This window comes from Prionailurus viverrinus, chromosome C1 (genome assembly GCF_022837055.1).
Source record: "Prionailurus viverrinus isolate Anna chromosome C1, UM_Priviv_1.0, whole genome shotgun sequence".
Taxonomy (NCBI): domain Eukaryota; kingdom Metazoa; phylum Chordata; class Mammalia; order Carnivora; family Felidae; genus Prionailurus; species Prionailurus viverrinus.
This window is the reverse complement of record NC_062568.1, coordinates 181313014-181331738: the sequence shown is the minus strand read 5'-3', so window position 1 is coordinate 181331738 and position 18725 is coordinate 181313014. Positions and strand designations below refer to the sequence as shown.

General features: G+C 36.6%; 1 protein-coding gene across 5 annotated transcripts in view; it reads left to right on the top strand.

Annotated features, from left to right (window-relative positions):
- Positions 1-18725, top strand: part of CCDC30 (coiled-coil domain containing 30) — a 131594-nt gene that overhangs the window by 13862 nt on the left and 99007 nt on the right. For 4 of the 5 annotated variants that reach the window (XM_047873832.1, XM_047873833.1, XM_047873831.1 and 1 more), the window contains exons 6-9: positions 768-961; positions 4198-4287; positions 6094-6247; positions 16138-16209. In XM_047873832.1, the coding sequence (XP_047729788.1) occupies positions 768-961; positions 4198-4287; positions 6094-6247; positions 16138-16209 (510 nt within the window). The remainder of the gene's footprint in view (positions 1-767; positions 962-4197; positions 4288-6093; positions 6248-16137; positions 16210-18725) is intronic. The other variant, XM_047873835.1, reaches the window with a different exon arrangement.

The following is an 18725-nucleotide window of genomic DNA, read 5'->3' as shown; positions in this document are numbered from 1 at the left end:
AATGAACTGATTGGATGAATCTAAGCTAGTTAAGAAAGTGAGAACAAGAGTGGGAAAGGAACACTGAGCAGTGTTTCAAGTCAGTGGATTATAGTTACCAGTGTGGCCAAAAACTTGTTGACATCCAGCTACTAGAAGTACATAGGAAGGGGTGATTGGAGAATGGGATGCTTGAAATTGAGACTGGGGAGTTGCAGCTAATGACTCCCATAGAATTACTATGGGAGTAGAGAATGAGATGGCGTAGAGGACTCTATGGAAGTTAGTTGCTAAACAGACTGAGAAGCCAGGGCACTACAATAATCTATCTGAATGTTGAAATCACCAAGAATTTTGGTAAGACTTGTTGCGTAATGTCATGCAAGTTAATTGGCTTGTCGGTGCCTGCATCCTTGTCCCATAAATGAGATAATCATGTTTCCTACCTCAGTGGCTTTTGCAAGGATTCGATGAGATAAATTTATCTTAAATGCTTAGTACAATACCTGCCACATAGTAAGCACTCAATAAAGCAACAACGAATTTTAAAGTTATCCAATAGTAAGAATATCTACCATTTTTGAGAACCTTTTCCCATTTTTTTTTGTTATTATTTCTGAAAGTTTGAAAACACCCTGGACAGATAGAAAGAAGGGTGGTAGTAACAGTATAACTGATTTTTTAAATTAATTTGCTGTGTAATTAAGAACACATTTAACATCATATAACAGCAATTATTTGCCTGCATTTCTTTTAATAGTTTTGTATTTGTTATTTCTTCCGAACAGAAGTGCAAATAAAAGAGGTTGAAGAAATGTTGTATCAAGAGGGCTTATCTGAAATAGCTCTGAGCAGCCCCAGTGAACAGATTGCATACTTACTGGTAGAAAGAAGTACACTGTTGCAGAAACTGGAAGCCCGGGGCCCAAAGCCAGAGTCACAAAGGTGTATGACCAGTAAATTCCTGAAAGAACATCCCCAGGTATTCTGAAATTAACTAGGTAATTGAATAAGAGGCAGGCCAGTCTTTTAGTACTTGTTTTTTCAATCATTCATTCATTAAATTATAAGGAAGCCAGTTTTAACAATGCTTAAGAATATAAGTTTTAGGGCACCTGGGTGGTTCAGTCAGTAAAAGGTCTGACTCTTGATTTTTTTTTTAATTTTTTTTAATGTTTTTTATTTTATTTTGAGAGAGAGACAGAGTGTGAGTGGGGAAGGGGCAGAGAGAGAGGGAGACACAGAATCCAAAGCAGGCTTCAGGCTCCGAGCTGTCGGCACAGAGAGCGACGTGGGGCTTGAACTCACGGACTGTGAGATCATGACCTGAGCCAAAGCCGGACACCCAACCAGTTGAGCCACCCAGGTGCCCCTGACTCTTGATTTTGGCTCAGGTCATGATCTCACGCTTCTGCCTGAGTCTGAGCCCCACTGTGGGATTCTCTCTCTCCCCGCCTCTCTCTCTGCCCCTCCCCTACTCACATGCTCGCTCTCTCTCTCTCTCTCAAAATAAACTTTAAAACAAAAAAAGAATATAGGTTTTAGATTGGGGTGGACTTCCCCTGCTACTTGTTTGTGGTATGACTTTGCACAAGTTACCTTTTGTGAACCTTGATTTTCTCATTAATAAAATCTGAGATCCACTCAACTACTCCACAAGGTGATCATGAAAATGCAATAACATATATAAGGCTCTAGAATAGTACCTCACACATTTATTAGCATTATTGTAGGGGACTTTTTCTCCACAAAAATCTGTAGTAAAAGGTAAAAGATTTATGCCATCTGAAAAGAAACCGGAGTATTAATTAGCATTATTGTTTTTATTTCTTGAGAACGTTCCATGTGCCAGGATCTGTGCCAGTGGATGTAGAAACAAAGTCAAGTCAGACGTGATTTGGACTTCCAAGGAACTTACAAGCTAATGGAGGAAGGAAAAAAAGCCAGTGGTTACGGTTCAGTGTGGAAAGTCCCATGATAAAGGCACAGAAGGCTAGGGAAACTCAGAGGAAGGGCTGAGTCAGATGTGATGGGTTAGGCAAGAAAAGCCTTCCAGAAGAGGTGTTGAGTAGGATTTTGAAAGCTGAATAGGTGTTCATAAAGCAGCTGGGAAAGGCATTGCTGGCAGGGGAAACAGTGTATAATGCATACTGGTTCATGTGAGTGAATGCTAAGAGATGTGGCTGGAGAGATTTTCAGGAACCACATCATGGTGAAACTCATATGCTGAACTGAAGTTTGTACTTAGCACCCAGCAATGTTCCTGGATCACAGTAGAGGCATAAAATCATTTTTTAAACCATTTTATTTTTAAGTAATTTCTACACCTAACGCGGGCTCAAACTCACAACCCGAAGATGAAGAGTTGTAGGCTACACTGACAGAGCCAGCCAAGCGCCCTGAGGCATAGAAACATTTGGAATGCATATCTATGCTGGACTTGGGTGTAGAAGGTCTGGAGAGTCACTAAATAATTTTAAGAGGAAAGACTAACGAGCTGATTCATGTTATTACAAAATCTGAGATTTTGATTTTTGGTTGTATTGAATCTATAAATCAGTTTAAGAGGAATTTACTATCTTAAAATATTGATGTGATCTGTGATCATGGAATATCTCTCCATGTATTTTTAAAAGTATATCAGTAAAGTTTTATGATTTTCCCTACAAAATCTTGCACTCTTTGTTACATGTATTCCTAGGTGCTTCATATTTTTGGATGCTATTAATAGCAAATGCTATCTTTTTTAAAAGAATTTAATTTTCTAATTATCTTTTGCTGGTATTTGGAAGTTAATTGTTTTACATATTGGCCTATACCTAGGATTGTTGCTAAAAATTTCCATTCACTTTACTTATTTATTTCTAAAATATTTTTTTCTCTTTATTTTTAAAACTATTTACTTATTTATTTTGAGAGACAGAGAGACAGAGAGACTGAGCAGGGGAGGGGCAGAGAGAGAGGGAAAGAGAGAATCCCAAGCAGGCTCTGTGCCACCAGCACAAAGCCCAACATGGGGCTCAAACTCACGAACTATGAGATCATGACCTGAGCTGAATTCAAGAGTTGGACACTTAACTGACTGAGCCACCCAGGTGCCCCTTGTTTATTTTCTTAAATAGGCTTCACACCCAATGTGGGGCTTAAACTCACAACCCCACAATCAAGAGTCACATGCTCCACTGACTGAGCCAGCCAGGCTCCCCTCTCGTTCAATTTAATAAGTAATTTAAAGATCTAAAGTATTTTCTACCTGTACAATCATATTACCTAAGAAGAATGATACTTCTGTTTCTCCCTTTTCAGTCCTTATTCCTTTTAATTCTTTTTCTTGCCTTATACTGGCTAGGCTCTCTAGTATTATCTTCATCTTATCTTATCTTCATCTTATCACTGGTGTTATCTGGTATTATTGTCTTGTTATTGATATCAGAGAAAGTATTCAATGATTCACTATTAAGTATGATGTTTGCTGAAGGTTTTGTTTCAAATGGTACTGTTTATTTATTATTTATACTCTTATTCCTAGTTTGCTAAGAGTTTTTATTAGAAACCAGTGGTAAGTATTTTAAATATTTTTTTTATAGCCACTGAGATGATGAAATAATTTAGAACTTTAATCTGTTAATGTGAGAATTTTGTTGATTTATTTTTCTAATGTTAAACCTATTTTGCATTCCTGGGGCAAATCCAGCTTGTTCATGATATATTATCCTTTCTAGATATTACTAGCTTAGATTTGATAAAATTTTGTTTAAGATTTTTACATCTATGTTTATGAGTAAGACAATTGCCCTGTGATTTTTCTTTCTCATGTTATTTTTGTTGGGTTTTAATCTCAAGGTTTGTCTAGCCAGTGTTAGCCAACCATTTTTCGTTATTTCCTCTATCATGAGAATATTTAGATAATTTTTCCTAATCTCTCTCCCATGAAATTTTAATACTACTGATAGAGTTCTATTTATATACTGTGGAGTTCTATTTATATACTGTAGGTATATCTTGCTTTGTAATAAAAAGAGTAAGAATTTTTTCGCCCCCTCAGAGTCAATTTTCACTCCCTTGGGGATGATGTTATCTCATTGAGAATGCATGATCTAGCCTCACAAAATGGATTGGACTGTGTTCCTATATTTTGCTTTTAAAAAAAATTTTAAATGACATTATTTAGGAAGACCGATTGATGTAAATTTCATTTATCTCTTGTTATTTATTTAGGAGAACTTTGAACAAAACCACCAGCCTCTGCGGAGAGAACAGGAGAAACATCAGGAACATGTGCAGCAGTCTAAAAAAAATCTGAGAGAGGTAAAAAAACAATCCTTTACTTAATAATAGTAGCTTTTACCAACTATTTTGTTTGAATATATTAAAATGTATAGATTCGTGCTGTGAAAATTATAAAATTGTGCATAAAAGTATTATAAACACATCACAAAAATTTGAGAAGAAAGAAGTTAATACTGATTTTTATTGAATGTATCAAAATTTAAACAGCGTGTGTTATATCCCTTGAAAAATCACTTTGGGATAATACATACTTCTTCCCAAATATGTTTGGAGCCCTTTTTGTGGGTAGTCCTTTAATATATAGCACATTGTTTTAAGTAGAATCAATTCTCTTCATAGAATTAAATTTTTTGATCTGAGGAAATGTTATTAAGCACTAAATCCAGTGAATAAAGTATTTGCTGGGAATTTAACCACAGGAAGTAACCCAAGATAAATATATATGGATGAAACTGTATATCATAGCGGGGTTTTTTTTGTTTTTTTTTTTTTTATTTTTTTTGAGAGAGAGAGAGAGAGAGAAAGAGAGCGTGTGCACATGCACGCGCACAAGCGGGAAGGAGAGAGAGAATCTTAAGCAGGTTCTGCACTCAGCACAACCCTGAGATCATGACCCCAGCTGAAATCAAGAGTCTGTCACTCAACCAACTGAGCCACTCAGGCACCCCTCATAGTGTTGTGTTAAATAGCAAAAATGTGGAAACTACCAAATGCTTAAGTGATTATATAAATCATGTTGTACCCACTCTGGAACATTATATAGACTTTAAAAATTATCGTTACAAAATCGGCGCTGTTATGTGGGAAAATGTTTCTCATACAATGTTAAATGAAAAAGCCAGACAGAAACATGTACATAGATTGGGATTATGGCTATGTAAAAAATGTCTATAAATAAAAAATATTGCAAGGATATATACCGATACACTAGTAGTTTTGTTATGTATGTGGTATTTTGGTTGTCTTCTTATCTTTTAGAAAAATTTGTATAATGACTATATAAATTAATACATATTTGGGGATCAAAAGCAAGGTATAATTGAGACTGACTTTCTTAGCTCTTAAAATGCTTTGAAAATAATTACAGGGGCGCTTGGGTGGCTCAGTTGGTTAAGCATCCAACTCTTGATTTTGGCTCAGGTCATGATCTCATGGTTTGTGAGTTCAAGCCTTGTATCCTGCTCTGTGCTGACAGCATAGAGCCTACCTGGGATTCTGTCTCTCTCTCTCTCTCTCTGCCTTTCCCCTGCTTGCTCTCTGTTTCTCTCTCAAGATAAATAAAAATAAACTTAAAAATAAAGATCAAGGTATAATTGAGACTGAATTTCTTAGCTTTTAAATGCTTTGAAAACAATTGCAGAAAAGGAGCTGGAGCTGTAAACATGATTTGAGTGTGTGCATATGTTGAAATTAAATGAAATACGTTATGTGAATGAATTTTATAAACTGTATTTAATGGACTGTATACATGAGGATGACTTTCTCTCTTTTTTCCAGATGATACTCACTTTTATGATAAAGTTTCTATTTTTTATAATTCAATAATTTAAATTATATATTTAATTTAATATATAATGTATAAATTATATAATTTAAATAATAATCTCTTAGATTAGGTTGAACTATATGAAGTTGTACGTTTATAGTGGAAAAAGATTAAATATCACCAACTTTATATGGTTTAACTTAATAAAAGAAATACATATAAATGAAATATTGTTTGCTACTTTCCTTTATTAGCTTTCAAACGCTTGTAGGAAATAGTGCAGTGTTAAAAGAGTACATTTAATTTTTGTTTTATGACTAAAAATAGTTTTATTTCAGTCCCATAATGAAGACCTGGAAAAAGATAAAACATCACAAAACTGCCTAGAGAGAAATGCAGAACAAGTAGCAGAGAGGTTAAGGATGGCCCAAGAAGAAATCCGAAGGCTCACTGATGAGCTACAAGGGAAGGAGAAAGAACAGAATAAGTTAGGTAAGTTGTGGTTACAGAGGAACATTTCTGACCATGTTTTAATTATATATTATATATGATACATTATATATTATATTATGTATTATATTGTATATAATATTATATATTATATATATTAAGTTGACATTTTCTCAGGATAGAATTTGAGTACATTGAGGGAAAAAAAATCTCAGTTTGATAAACAGCTTCTTTTTCTCCAGTGTCCAGAAATGTTTTACTGAAGCATAAGCATAACCTACCTACCAAAATGCTTAAGTCCCAAGTTTACACCATGCTGAGCAACAAATTCCCAGAAAACCCCTTTGTTTCTTCCTTCTAGGTCTACATCTTACTCAGAAGTAACTTTTAGCATTATTTCTGAGTTTTGATTGCAGGCAATACGCATTCTTAAATTGGGTTTGTTTCTCTCGTTCAATCTTATGTTTGTGAGATTCCTTCATGTCATTGCATGTAGCCGTAGTTTATTCACTTATGCTGGTTGTGTAATATTCCACTGAATAAATATACTACAGTTTACTTTATCTAGCCATTCTACTGTTGATGGATATTTACATTGCTTCTACTTGTGGCCTATTACGAATAGTGCTGCTATGAATATTCTTGGACTTACCGACACATTTCTGTTTGTGATATACCTAATTATTGGATCAAAGGGTTATGTGTAGGTTCTACTTTGGTAGATAGCTGCCATACTGTCTTCCAAATAGTTGTATTAATTTAAGCTCTCCTCACTTGTATGTGAGACTTTGTGAGTACTTGATATTGTCTATCTTACTAACTTTGCCTTTTCTGGTGAGTGGGTAGTGGTATTTAGTTATGGCTTTAATTTGCATTTTGCAAATGGCTAATGAAGTTGAAAACCCTCTCATAATTTGTTGTTATTGTTGTTGTTGCTCATTTGAATATACTATTTTGTGAAGTACCTGCTCAAGTCTCATGTATATTTTTCTATTGGGTGGTATCTTTTATTAATTTGTAAAATTTCATTTTTTTTCTTTTTTTTAAGTTTACTTATTTTTGAAAGAGAGAGTGCAAGTGGGGGAGGGATAGAGAGAGGGAGAAAAAGAGAGAGAAAGGGAGAGAGAGATTGAGCAGGGGAGGAGCAGAGAGAGGGAGAGAGAGAATGCCAAGCAGGCTCTGTGCTGTCTGTGCAGAGCCCAACGAGGGGCTCTATCTCAGAAACTGTGAGATTGTGACCTGAGCCGAAATCAAGAGTTGGATGCTCCACCGACTGAGCCACCCAGGCGCCCCTAATTTGTAAAAGTTCTTTATATATCCTTGGGACTGTCGGCTGGGTCAGCCAGTTGGCGGAGCATGCAACTCTTGATCTCAGGGTCATGAGTCCAAGCCCCATGCTGAGTGTTGAGATTACTTAATAAAAAATTTTTTGGTTAATTCTTTATGTATTCTGGATATGAGCCTTTTATTGGTTCTAAATGTTACGTTGGAGTTTTTGCTATATCGAAATGCTAATATTTATCAAGTCAGGTTTAACACAGTTATTTTGTATGGCTTCTAGGTTTTCACTCATAAAGCCTTTTCTATATCACTATAAGATTATTGAAATGTTCATCTCTATGGTGTTTTATTGTGCTTTTATGGTTTCATTGTTTATATTTCAATCTTTGCTTTATCAATAATTTATTTTAGTATGAAGTTTAAACTTTTAAAACTATCCCCTTTCTATATTATAATTTACAATGATTATGAAATTAGGCTGATTTTCAAATGCAGCATATAGGTTTCTTTAGGATCGTATCTTTAAAGCGTTAAATGTATAAAACAGTAATTATTCCGCCAAACTGATCATGGGTTTAAAAACAATATCAGGAGGGTTGAGATTTTGTTAAGTATGTGTTTTAAATAATGAACACAAATGAAATTTTGGAATATGGAATTTTTCTATATCCTAATAGGGTATATACACCATTATATATGTTTGTTAAAATTCACCGAACCATACACCGATAAGGGTGAATTTTACTGGATGCAAGTTAGAAACCCAATTTCAAAAAAATTTTGAAAAGAAATTTGGCTATGTGAGTATGATGAGAAGCAGTCTTTGCTGCTTGCAATACAGAAGGAAAAAGGAAAAGCAGGAGACCCATTCCTTTTAGTCACATTTGGACACAACAGAACTCAATCACATGGCACTCTGTTCCATCAGCAGTTGGTTGGTCTGGTAGATCCTAAACTATTAACTGAAAGTTGTCACCACAGTAAGTATACTGGGGGGCTGTTGGGAAGCTGAATTAGCAAGTCCTTTAAAAACATATGTAGTATCATGGGGCACCTGGGTGGCTCAGTCAGCTAAGCATCCGACTTCGTCTCAGGTCATGATCTCATGGTTTGTGAATTCGAGCCCTGCGTTGGGCTCTGTGCTGACAGCTCAGAGCCTGGAGCCTGTTTCGGATTCTGTCTCCTCTCTCTGCCCCTCCCCACTCGTGCTGTGTCTCTCTGTGCCTCAAAAATAAATAAATGTAAAAATAAAAGTTTAAAAACATGTGTAGTATCAAAAAAATTAAAATAAAATACTGTAGTACCAAAGTGTGCCCTAGATATAACTTCTTGAGTCATCGGTTTACAAGTCAGAATGTATTCCTAGGTAAATGTGTTATTCAACAGTGTTTACCAAGTATCAGTCTACTTTCAACACCCTTTTTTTGTTGTTTTTTTTGGTTGTTTTTTTTTTTTTGAGAGAGAGAGGGCGCAAGTGAGCAAGGGACAGAGAGAGGGAGACAGAGAGAAGTGGGGCTCACCTGATGCAGGGCTCCAGTTTTACCTGAAGTGGGGCTTACGTTCACCCAAAGTCAGATGCTTAAAACTGAGCCACCCAGGTGCCCCCAAACTGACTCTTCAAAAAAAAAAATTTTTTTTTAAGTTTATTTAGTTTTGAGAGAGAGAGAGACAGAGACAGAGTGTGAGTTGGAGAGGGTCAGAGAGAGAGGGAGGCACAGAATCTGAAGCAGGCTCCTGGCTCTGAGCTGTCAGCACAGAGCCTGAAAAGGAGCTTGAACTCATGAGCCATGAGATCATGACCTGAAGTCAGAAGATGCTTAACTGACTGAGCCATCCAGGCGCCCCCAAACTGACTTTTAAATGAAGGACTCTATTTTAGCTTAATCTCTACTTCTGTCTATATCACATCCAAAACCTTGGATGGGAATGAAAAATTTTGGACAATAACAAAGATATTCTTCAAGAATAAAAAAAGAGGGTCACCTGGGTGACTCAGTCAGTTAAGCATCCGATTTCAGCTCAGGTCATGATCTCATGGTTTGTGGGTTCGAGCCCCATGTCAGGCTCTGGGCTCTGCTGACAGCTCGGAGCCTGGAGTCCACTTCGGATTCTGTGTCTCCATCTCTCTACCCCTCCCCTTCTCGACTCTTTATCTCTCTTTCAAAAATAAATAAGCATTAAAAAAAAAGAATAAAAAAAGAATTAATGTCAAATATTTATAGTATTCTTCAATAAATAAATTATATGAAAAAGATGAATTTTTTTTCATTTAAGGGAATTATTAACCAGTTATAATGTGTGGACTTTACTCGATACTGATTGAAACAAATTTTTAACATTTGTGAAAAAAATTGGAAATGTGGATATTTACTGGATATATAAGGAATTGCTAAATCTTCTTAACCACATGTGTATTGAATGTTTAAAAAGACTTCTTTTAGAGATATATAGTGAAATATTTATGGTTGAACAATATGTCTGGGATTTGCTTTTATAAAGACCCCTGTACCACACCCACACAAAAAAAATAACTCAAAATGGATCACAAAGCTAAATATAAGAGTTAAAACTGTAAAACTCTTAGAAGAAAACATAGTAACTCTTCATGATCTTGGATTAGGCAATGATATTTTAGTAGAGCACCAAAGCAAAAGTGGTAAGAGAAAAACTAATAAATTGGACTCAGTCAAAATTTGAAACTTTTTACAAATTAAGTTATTTATTTGTTTTAAGAGAGAATCCTAAGCATGCTCTACTCTGTCAACACAGGGCCCAATGCGGGGCCTGATCCCATGAACTGTGAGATCATGATCTGAGCCAAAATCAAGAGTCAGACACTTAACTGACTGAGCCACCCAGGTATCCTCCAAATTGAAACTTCTATACTTCAAAATGCAACATCAAGGGACACTTGGCTGGCTCAGTCAGTAGAGCATGTGACTCTTGATCTTGGGGTTGTGAGTTCAGGTCCCATGTTGGGTATAGAGATTACTTAAGGAATAAAATATATTTTTTAATTTTTTAAAAGTTTTACTTATTTTGAGAAAGAGAGAAAGGGAGCATGAGCATGGGAGGGACAGAAAATGTGAGAGAGAATCCCAAGCAGGCTCTGTGCTCAGCGTGGAGCCCAACACAGGGCTCCAACTCAGAAACCACAAGATCATGACCTTACCCAAAATCAAGAGTCAGACACTTAACCAACTGAGCCACCCAGGAAACCCTTAAGAAATAAAATCTTTAAAAAAACAAAACAAAACAAAACAAAACAACATCTGAATGTCCCAATCAGATGTGAATATTTCTATTCATCAGTTTTTTGGATTTGTTTTATATTAATAGTGACACAAATAAATAATGATATTATTGTCATGAATCTAATATTTGCAGCTAGATGAATAATTATGTGACTCATTAAATCATAAAAGGAAAACAATTGTATTTCTATATGCTATCAAGAAACTATTGAGGGGTGCCTGGCTGATTCAGTCGAGGGAAACGTGATTTTTGATCTTGGGGTTGTGGGTTCGAGCCCTGTGTTGGGTGTAGAGATTACTTAAAATAAAATCTTTAAAAAAAAGAACTATTGAGAAATGAAATAAAAATTACCACTTGCAATATCAAAAAAAAAAAAAAAAACCAACATCAAGAAAAAACCAAGAAAGTGAAAAAGACAACTCACAGACTAGAAGAAAATGTTTGCAAATCATGTTTGATACAGGACTTATATTTAGAATATGTAAAGAATTCTGATAATAGTAAAAGAAAGCTTGATTTAAAAATGAGCAAAATAGTTGAGTAGACATTTCTCTGGAGAAGAAATATGAAACGATGCTCAATATCATTAGTCACGAGGGAAGTGCAAATTCAAACCACAATGAGATACCAGTACACACACACTAGAATGGCTATAAAAAACCAAAACAAACAAAGAAGCAAAACAAAGCATGACAAGTGTTGGTAAGGATGTGGAAAGATTAGAACCTTCATATATTACTGACGGGAATGTAAAATGGTGCAGACACTGGAAAATAATTTGACAGTTTCTCAAGATGTTAGATGTAGAATTATCATGTGACCCATCAATTTAACTCTTAGGTATCTACCCAAGAGAAATGTGCGTGCGAATGTTCAGAGCACTATTTACAATAGCCAAAAGATAGAAGTGACCCAAATGTCTCTCATTGGATGAATGGATAAACAAAATGTGATACAGTAATTCTGTGTAGGAAATAGTTAACAGAGACCTGATGCTGCTATCCTTAGAAAGGCATGCTTGTGAGGTCAGCCCTTGACTAGCATCTGGGAACTTGGATTTTGGGAGTGTTCCCACCATTCCCTAACTGATAATAGGGGCTCACTGTGCCTAAACTGTTTGTGCAAACAGTGTGGTTTATACTTATATAGGGTCCCAGGATACAATTTCAAGGTGGGAGAGGGGTGTTTCTCTCACACCACCAAGCAATTCTTGGACATCATTTGGGTGTCCTACATTTCAACTTAATTCTGACACTATTTACCTTTAATTCTGATGCTGTCTACCTGAAGATAGTGTCAGATTGTACAGGCTAAGGCTCAGTCTTGTAAGACTGCTCCCCTCCTTCAGATGCCAGTTGCAAGCCTCGGGTATCACCTGTGCTTCTGACCAACTGGCTATAGATTGGAATTTCCAATTACCCCCTCCTTGGGTTTGATGAATTTGCTTGAGTGGCTCATAGAACCCAGAGAAATATTTAATTTGCTAGATTACTGGTTTATTATGAAAGGATATAACATAGGAATAACCGGATGGAAGAGATGCATAGGGCAAAGTATGGGGACAGGGTGCAGAGCTTCCATGTCCTCTCTGACTACACCATCCTCCTCAAACCTCCATGTGTTCAGCAACCCAGAAGCTCTCCAAACCCTCTCCTTCTGGGTTTTTACAGAGGTTTCACTACAGGCATGGTTGATTAAATCATTGGCTATTGGTAATTGATTCAACCTCTTGCTCCTCTCCTGTCCCTGGAGGTCAGAGGATAGGACCTCTAATCCCATGGTTGGTTCTCCTGGAAACCAGCCCCTGTTGTTAATTGCTGGCCACAAGTCACCTCATTAACATAAGATGGCTTTTTCGCTCTCATCACTTAGGAAATTCCAAGAGTTTTAGGATCTCTGTGCCAGAAATGGGTTGAAGATAAGGTCAAATGTATATTTCTAATCACAAATTGCAGTATCACAGTGCTCAATACCTGCCTTCCTTCTGAGAATCTGGAATTTTGGTACCTGGTGGGCAGAAGTGGTATATATGTGACTAGCTAGCCCCAAACAAAAACCTTGGGCACTGAATCTCTAATGAACTCCCCTGATAGAAGATACTTCACATGTATGATCAGTTTGTTGCTGGAGAAATTAACAACACCCTGTGTGACTCCACTGGAGAAGACTCTTGGAAGCTAGAGCCTGATTTCCTCTGGCCTTTGCCCCATGCACCTTTTATCTTTGCTGATTTTGCTTTGTATCCTTTTGTTGTAGTATGTATCAGCTGTGACTATTAGTATATCTTTAGTCCAGTGAGGCAAGTCCTAAGAGTCACCGACCCTGGGAGTGATTTAGGGGACTCCAAACACTCATGCAATGGAAGACAATGTGCCTGTAAAAACCAAATACTTAACGCTTGCTACAACATGGATGAATCTCAAAACCATAATGCTAAGTAAAGAAATCAGATGCAAAAGGTCACATATTGTATGATTATATTTATATGAAGTGTCCAGAAAAGGCAAAGTAGATTAATGGTTGCCCAGGGCTAAGAGTGGGAATTAGGGTTAACTAAATGGGCATGAGGTTTCTCAATGGGGTGATAGAAATGTTCTAAAATCAGATTGTGGTGGGTTTCACAAATGTAAATATACTAAAAGTCATTTAATAGTACACTTTAAAAAGGCAAATTTTATGGTATATAAATTTCACCTCAATAAAGCTGTTAAAAATAGAAGAACTGGTGGAAATAGGTGTATTAGATAGAAATCTAAGATGGTCTCCACGAGCCTCACCTGGTATACACATACCTTTTGCAAGTTATTCAAAAATCAACTACAATATAGATGCTGCTATGAAGAGCTTTTGCAGATGTAGTTAAGGTCCCAAATCAATTGGCTTTAAGAAAGAGAGATTATCCTAAGTGAGACTGACCTGATCAGGCGAGCCCTCAAAAGAGGTTAGGCTTTTCCCTGAAGAAGATATTCAAAGTGTGAGAAGGATTTGATGTGAGGTAAATTCTCCTTTGCTGACTTTGAAGATGGAAGAGATCACGTGGCAAAGAATGGTGGTTGCTTCTAAAAGCTGATAGACCTCCCAGGCTAACAGTTAGCAAGGAGATGGGGACTTCAGTCCTACAACCATGGGACTGAATTCAGCCTGCAGCCTGAGTGAGCTTGGAACTGCATTCTTTCCCAATACCTCAGAGATGAACACACCCAGCTCATACCCAGCTCATACCTTGATTTCAGCCTCTCACGAATCTTGAGATCATGACATGAGCCAAAATCAAGAGTTAGACACTCAACCAACTGAGCCACCCAGGTACCCTCATTTTAAGTCACTGAGTTGTGGTGATTTGCTTTACAGCATTAGAAAACTAGTGTATAATAGTTATGGATATAAATGAAACAAGATTGGCCATGGCTTGATAATTGTTAAAAGCTGGATGATTTTTTAAAAAGCTGGATGATAGATATAGGTATTTCCATAACTGTTCTATCTACTTTTGTATATGTTGGAACTTTTCCTTAATAAAAAAAGTTCTTAAAAAAATACCCAGGGCAACCACTAAAAGGAGTAGATTTAGAAAATAAAACTGTCAAACAGTAGAGAGGTCATAGAAACTTGGTCATAAAACCAACACAGTTTTAGAAATATTACTAGTTTAAATGCTCTGAGAGAGAGCTATGATTTGCAAATATCTGTGTGGACATGACAGGAGATGCTAACCTGGCAGTACGAGTTCATGCATTTGGTGGTCTCTGATATACCTGACTTTGGTATATGACATATTTGGTGTATGTGTTATTGTAGAAATAGGTTTTTTTTTTAAGTGGAAATTAAATCTAATGTTCACAGAACCTCTCAATTACCTCCTCAGTACTTTAAGCTTCCATAAAAAAATTTATTGTGTAGAGTAAATTCTGAGCTCTCTAAGGCTTTTCTGGTTTGCCTCCTGCGTATCTATCCAGCCTCATATCCCACGTTTCCCCTAATCCTTTGCTCTGTAGGCCCAAGCAGTATCAGACTACATATAGTCCCCAGAACACTCAATGTTCTCTCCTACCCATTCTTTTTCATTTATGCTCTTCACTCTCTCTGAAACATCCTTCCACCTGCTATCATTCTACTCCCTCTCTTTCCATAGATGAACACTTAGGAAAATCATTGTTTTAGTAAAACAGACTCTGGCACAGTGTAGTCAAACAGACCTGAGTTCAGATCTCAGATTTACCATTTGCTTGTTGTGTGACATTGAGCAAGTTGGTTAATTCTTCTGAGCCTCCCTTATCTTATATATAAAATGAGAATGCTAATATCTACTCTGAAGGTTTGTTATAATGTTAATACATCTGACACTAGTAACTGCTGTTGCCAGTAGCAGTGGCAGTAATAGTATTGTTATGGTCAGAATCTAATTTTAGGTGAATCTGGTAGATTAGACTAGGATTTACTCCAAAGAACTGAGCGTTTTGGGATCAATAATGAGACATGCACGATTGTGCTAATGTACTTACCTTGTGATTAGGAATGATCTCATAAGATTCACCTTAGTCTCTTACCTCTTGGAGGTTCTTCATCCTGACATAGGAAGCCAACCAGACATACCATTGGTGATGACTAGACTCCAGGAGGCCAAATGATAAAACCTGGATTAGAAAACGCAAATCCAGTTGACTCCAATGCTCCATGTTCTTGCCCTATACCATTCTGCCATCTTCATATAATTCTTGAATAGTATCAAAAGATACTTCCTGAAATTCTGTTGTTTTGATATTTCTAGCAACTACTGGTAAAATTCTAAATATTACTAATTGCAGGAACTAATTTTAATATTTCTGAGTATAATTTTCTTTTTTTAAAGCTGATAGTACCATGCTTAAAAAGTTTAGCTTTTGGGGCGCCTGGGTGGCGCAGTCGGTTAAGCGTCCGACTTCAGCCAGGTCATGATCTCGCGGTCCGTGAGTTCGAGCCCCGCGTCGGGCTCTGGGCTGATGGCTCAGAGCCTGGAGCCTGTTTCCGATTCTGTGTCTCCCTCTCTCTCTGCCCCTCCCCCGTTCATGCTCTGTCTCTCTCTGTCCCAAAAATAAATAAAAAGTTGAAAAAAAAAATTAAAAAAAAAAAAAAAGTTTAGCTTTTTTCTATTTGTTTATAGTAGTCCCAAACTCTTCAGCATGGAATCTAGTTAGGGAAACAGAAATATTATCAGATCAGATAATCATGAATAATAATAAGGTGCAGCAGGAACACTAAAAGGAGTCTGGAAAAGCTTTCTGGAGGTGACATTTATGCAGAAACTTAAAGGAAAATCAGCAGAAATAGAGTGTTCCAAAACAGGAGAACACTTCAGATTTGATCATTACACTAACCATTCACTCCTTACAGAAATATTTTGTTTCTTTTTTCTTTAGACTCTGCACTTAAGAAGTCTCAACTAGAAATAGAACACTTGAAAGAAAATTTGATAAAGCTGAAAGAGAATGGTGAGTCATGCATGTTAGTAGATATAATGTTTAATAATACATTAAACAATAATTTAATATGTATTAAATATGTTTTAATATAATAATATCTTTAATAATAATACTAATAAAGCACTATTGCCATTGTTACTACTTATTTCTACTACTATTACTACTACTATCACTAACTGCTTACTAAGTAACAGGTATTCTCCCAGGCACTTTATATGCATGAACTCTAATCCTCACAACCCTTCCAAGTAGTATTATTATTCCCATTTCAAACACAAAAAAAACTGAGTTATGGAAGGTTAAGTGAGTTATCCAATAGCTACATTAAGTATTAATGAATTAAGTAATGCAGAGTGAGTATTAGAACCCATGTATCTGGGTTAGTCAGATACTCATGTATCTGACTCCAAAACCTGTGGTCAACACAAATAATACCTATTTTGCCCCTGACATCAAGACACCTTATGATGAATTTAACAATACTTCACACACACGTGTTCACTGGGAAGCCAATAGGCTTGGAATCCATGGTGAATTAGTTAACCTGTCCCTGGCTTGACTGTAAAAATGCTACCAACTATAAATAATACAACAAAAGTTGAGTGTTGTAATGGTTAGCAACTACAAAAATAATGAAAAACGTGTTACCAGTTTTAAATAATTCTAAAATTGAGCTTACCCAGTGATACTGTGATTTATAATAAGAAATTTATATTTAGTCTTTGGCCCTGTTTCTGACACCATGCTTCTAAAACCCTGCAAATTTCCCATGTGGAAATTTGTTAATGAGGACTCTTGGAAAGCCCCTGGTTTACCAATGCTGGAAGGGGACAGGGCTGGAGACTGAGTTTAGTCACCAATGGCCAATGGATTTAATTACTCATGCCTATGAATCAAGCCTTTATAAAAACCCCAAAGGACAGGGTCTGGAGAGCTTCTGGTCAGTGAACACATGGAGATTTGGGGAGAGTGGTGTCCACAGAGAGGACATGGAAACTCCTCACCCCTTTACTCATACTTTGCCCTGTGCATTTCTTCTATCTGGCTATTCTTGAGTTATATCTTTTTATAATAAACTGGCAATCTAGTGAGTAAAATGTTTCTCTCAATTCTGTGAGCCACTCTAACAAAGTAATCAGACCAAGATGGGGGTCATGGCAACCTCTGATTTATAACCGGTCAGTCAGAAGCACACATAACAACATGAGCTTGCCATTGGCATCTGAAGTGGCGAACATTCTTGTGGGACTGAACCCTTAACCTGTGCAATCTGATGTTATCTCCAGCTAGATAGTGTCAGAATTGAGTGGAATTATAGGATGCCTGGCTGGTGTCCAATAATTGCTTGGATGTATAGGAGAAAAGAACCCTTACATTGTAATTGGTGATCAGGATTGTTAACCCTCCTTTTCAAAAGTATGTGATACAGTTATAAACACTGCCTCCTTAGTAATTGATAGAATAATAAAAAAAAATCAGTAAAGATATGGAAGACTTAAGAACACTACCAGCCAACATGATAATTATAGAAATTGATAATTATGGAAATTTTTGATAATTTCTATAATTGATAATTATAGCAAACTCCACCAGATGACACATTCTTTTCAAGTATACATGGAATGTTCACAAGGAGAGACCATATACTGAGCCATAAAATACATTTCTGTGGAAGAACTGAAATCACAAATTATGTTCTCTGACCATAATAGAATTAAACTGAAAAGCAATAACAGAAGTATGTTTAAAAAATCCCCAAGTATCACAATTGCACCAAGAAGCATAAAATACCTAGGAATAAATCTAACCAAAGATGTAAAAGATCTGTATGCTGAAAACTATAGAAAGCTTATGAAGGTAATTGAAGAAGAGATAAAGAAATGGAAAGACATTCCCTGCTCATGGATTGGAAGAATAAATATTGTCAAAATGTCAATACTACCCAAAGCTATCTATACATTCAATGCAATCCCAATCAAAATTGCACCAGCATTCTTCTCAAAACTAGAACAAGCAATCCTAAAATTCATATGGAACCACAAAAGGCCCCGAATAGCCAAAGTAATTTTGAAGAAGAAGACCAAAGCAGGAGGCATCACAATCCCAGACCTTAGCCTCTACTACAAAGCTGTCATCATCAAGACAGCATGGTATTGGCACCAAAACAGACACATAGACCAATGGAATAGAATAGAAACCCCAGAACTAGACCCACAAACGTATGGCCAACTAATCTTTGACAAAGCAGGAAAGAACATCCAATGGAAAAAAGACAGTCTCTTTAACAAATGGTGCTGGGAGAAGTGGACAGCAACGTGCTGAAGGTTGAAACTAGACCACTTTCTCACACCATTCACAAAAATAAACTCAAAATGGATAAAGGACCTGAATATGAGACAGGAAACCATCAAAACCCTAGAGGAGAAAGCAGGAAAAGACCTCTCTGACCTCAGCCGTAGCAATCTCTTACTCGACACATCCCCAAAGGCAAGGGAATTAAAAGCAAAAATGAACTACTGGGACCT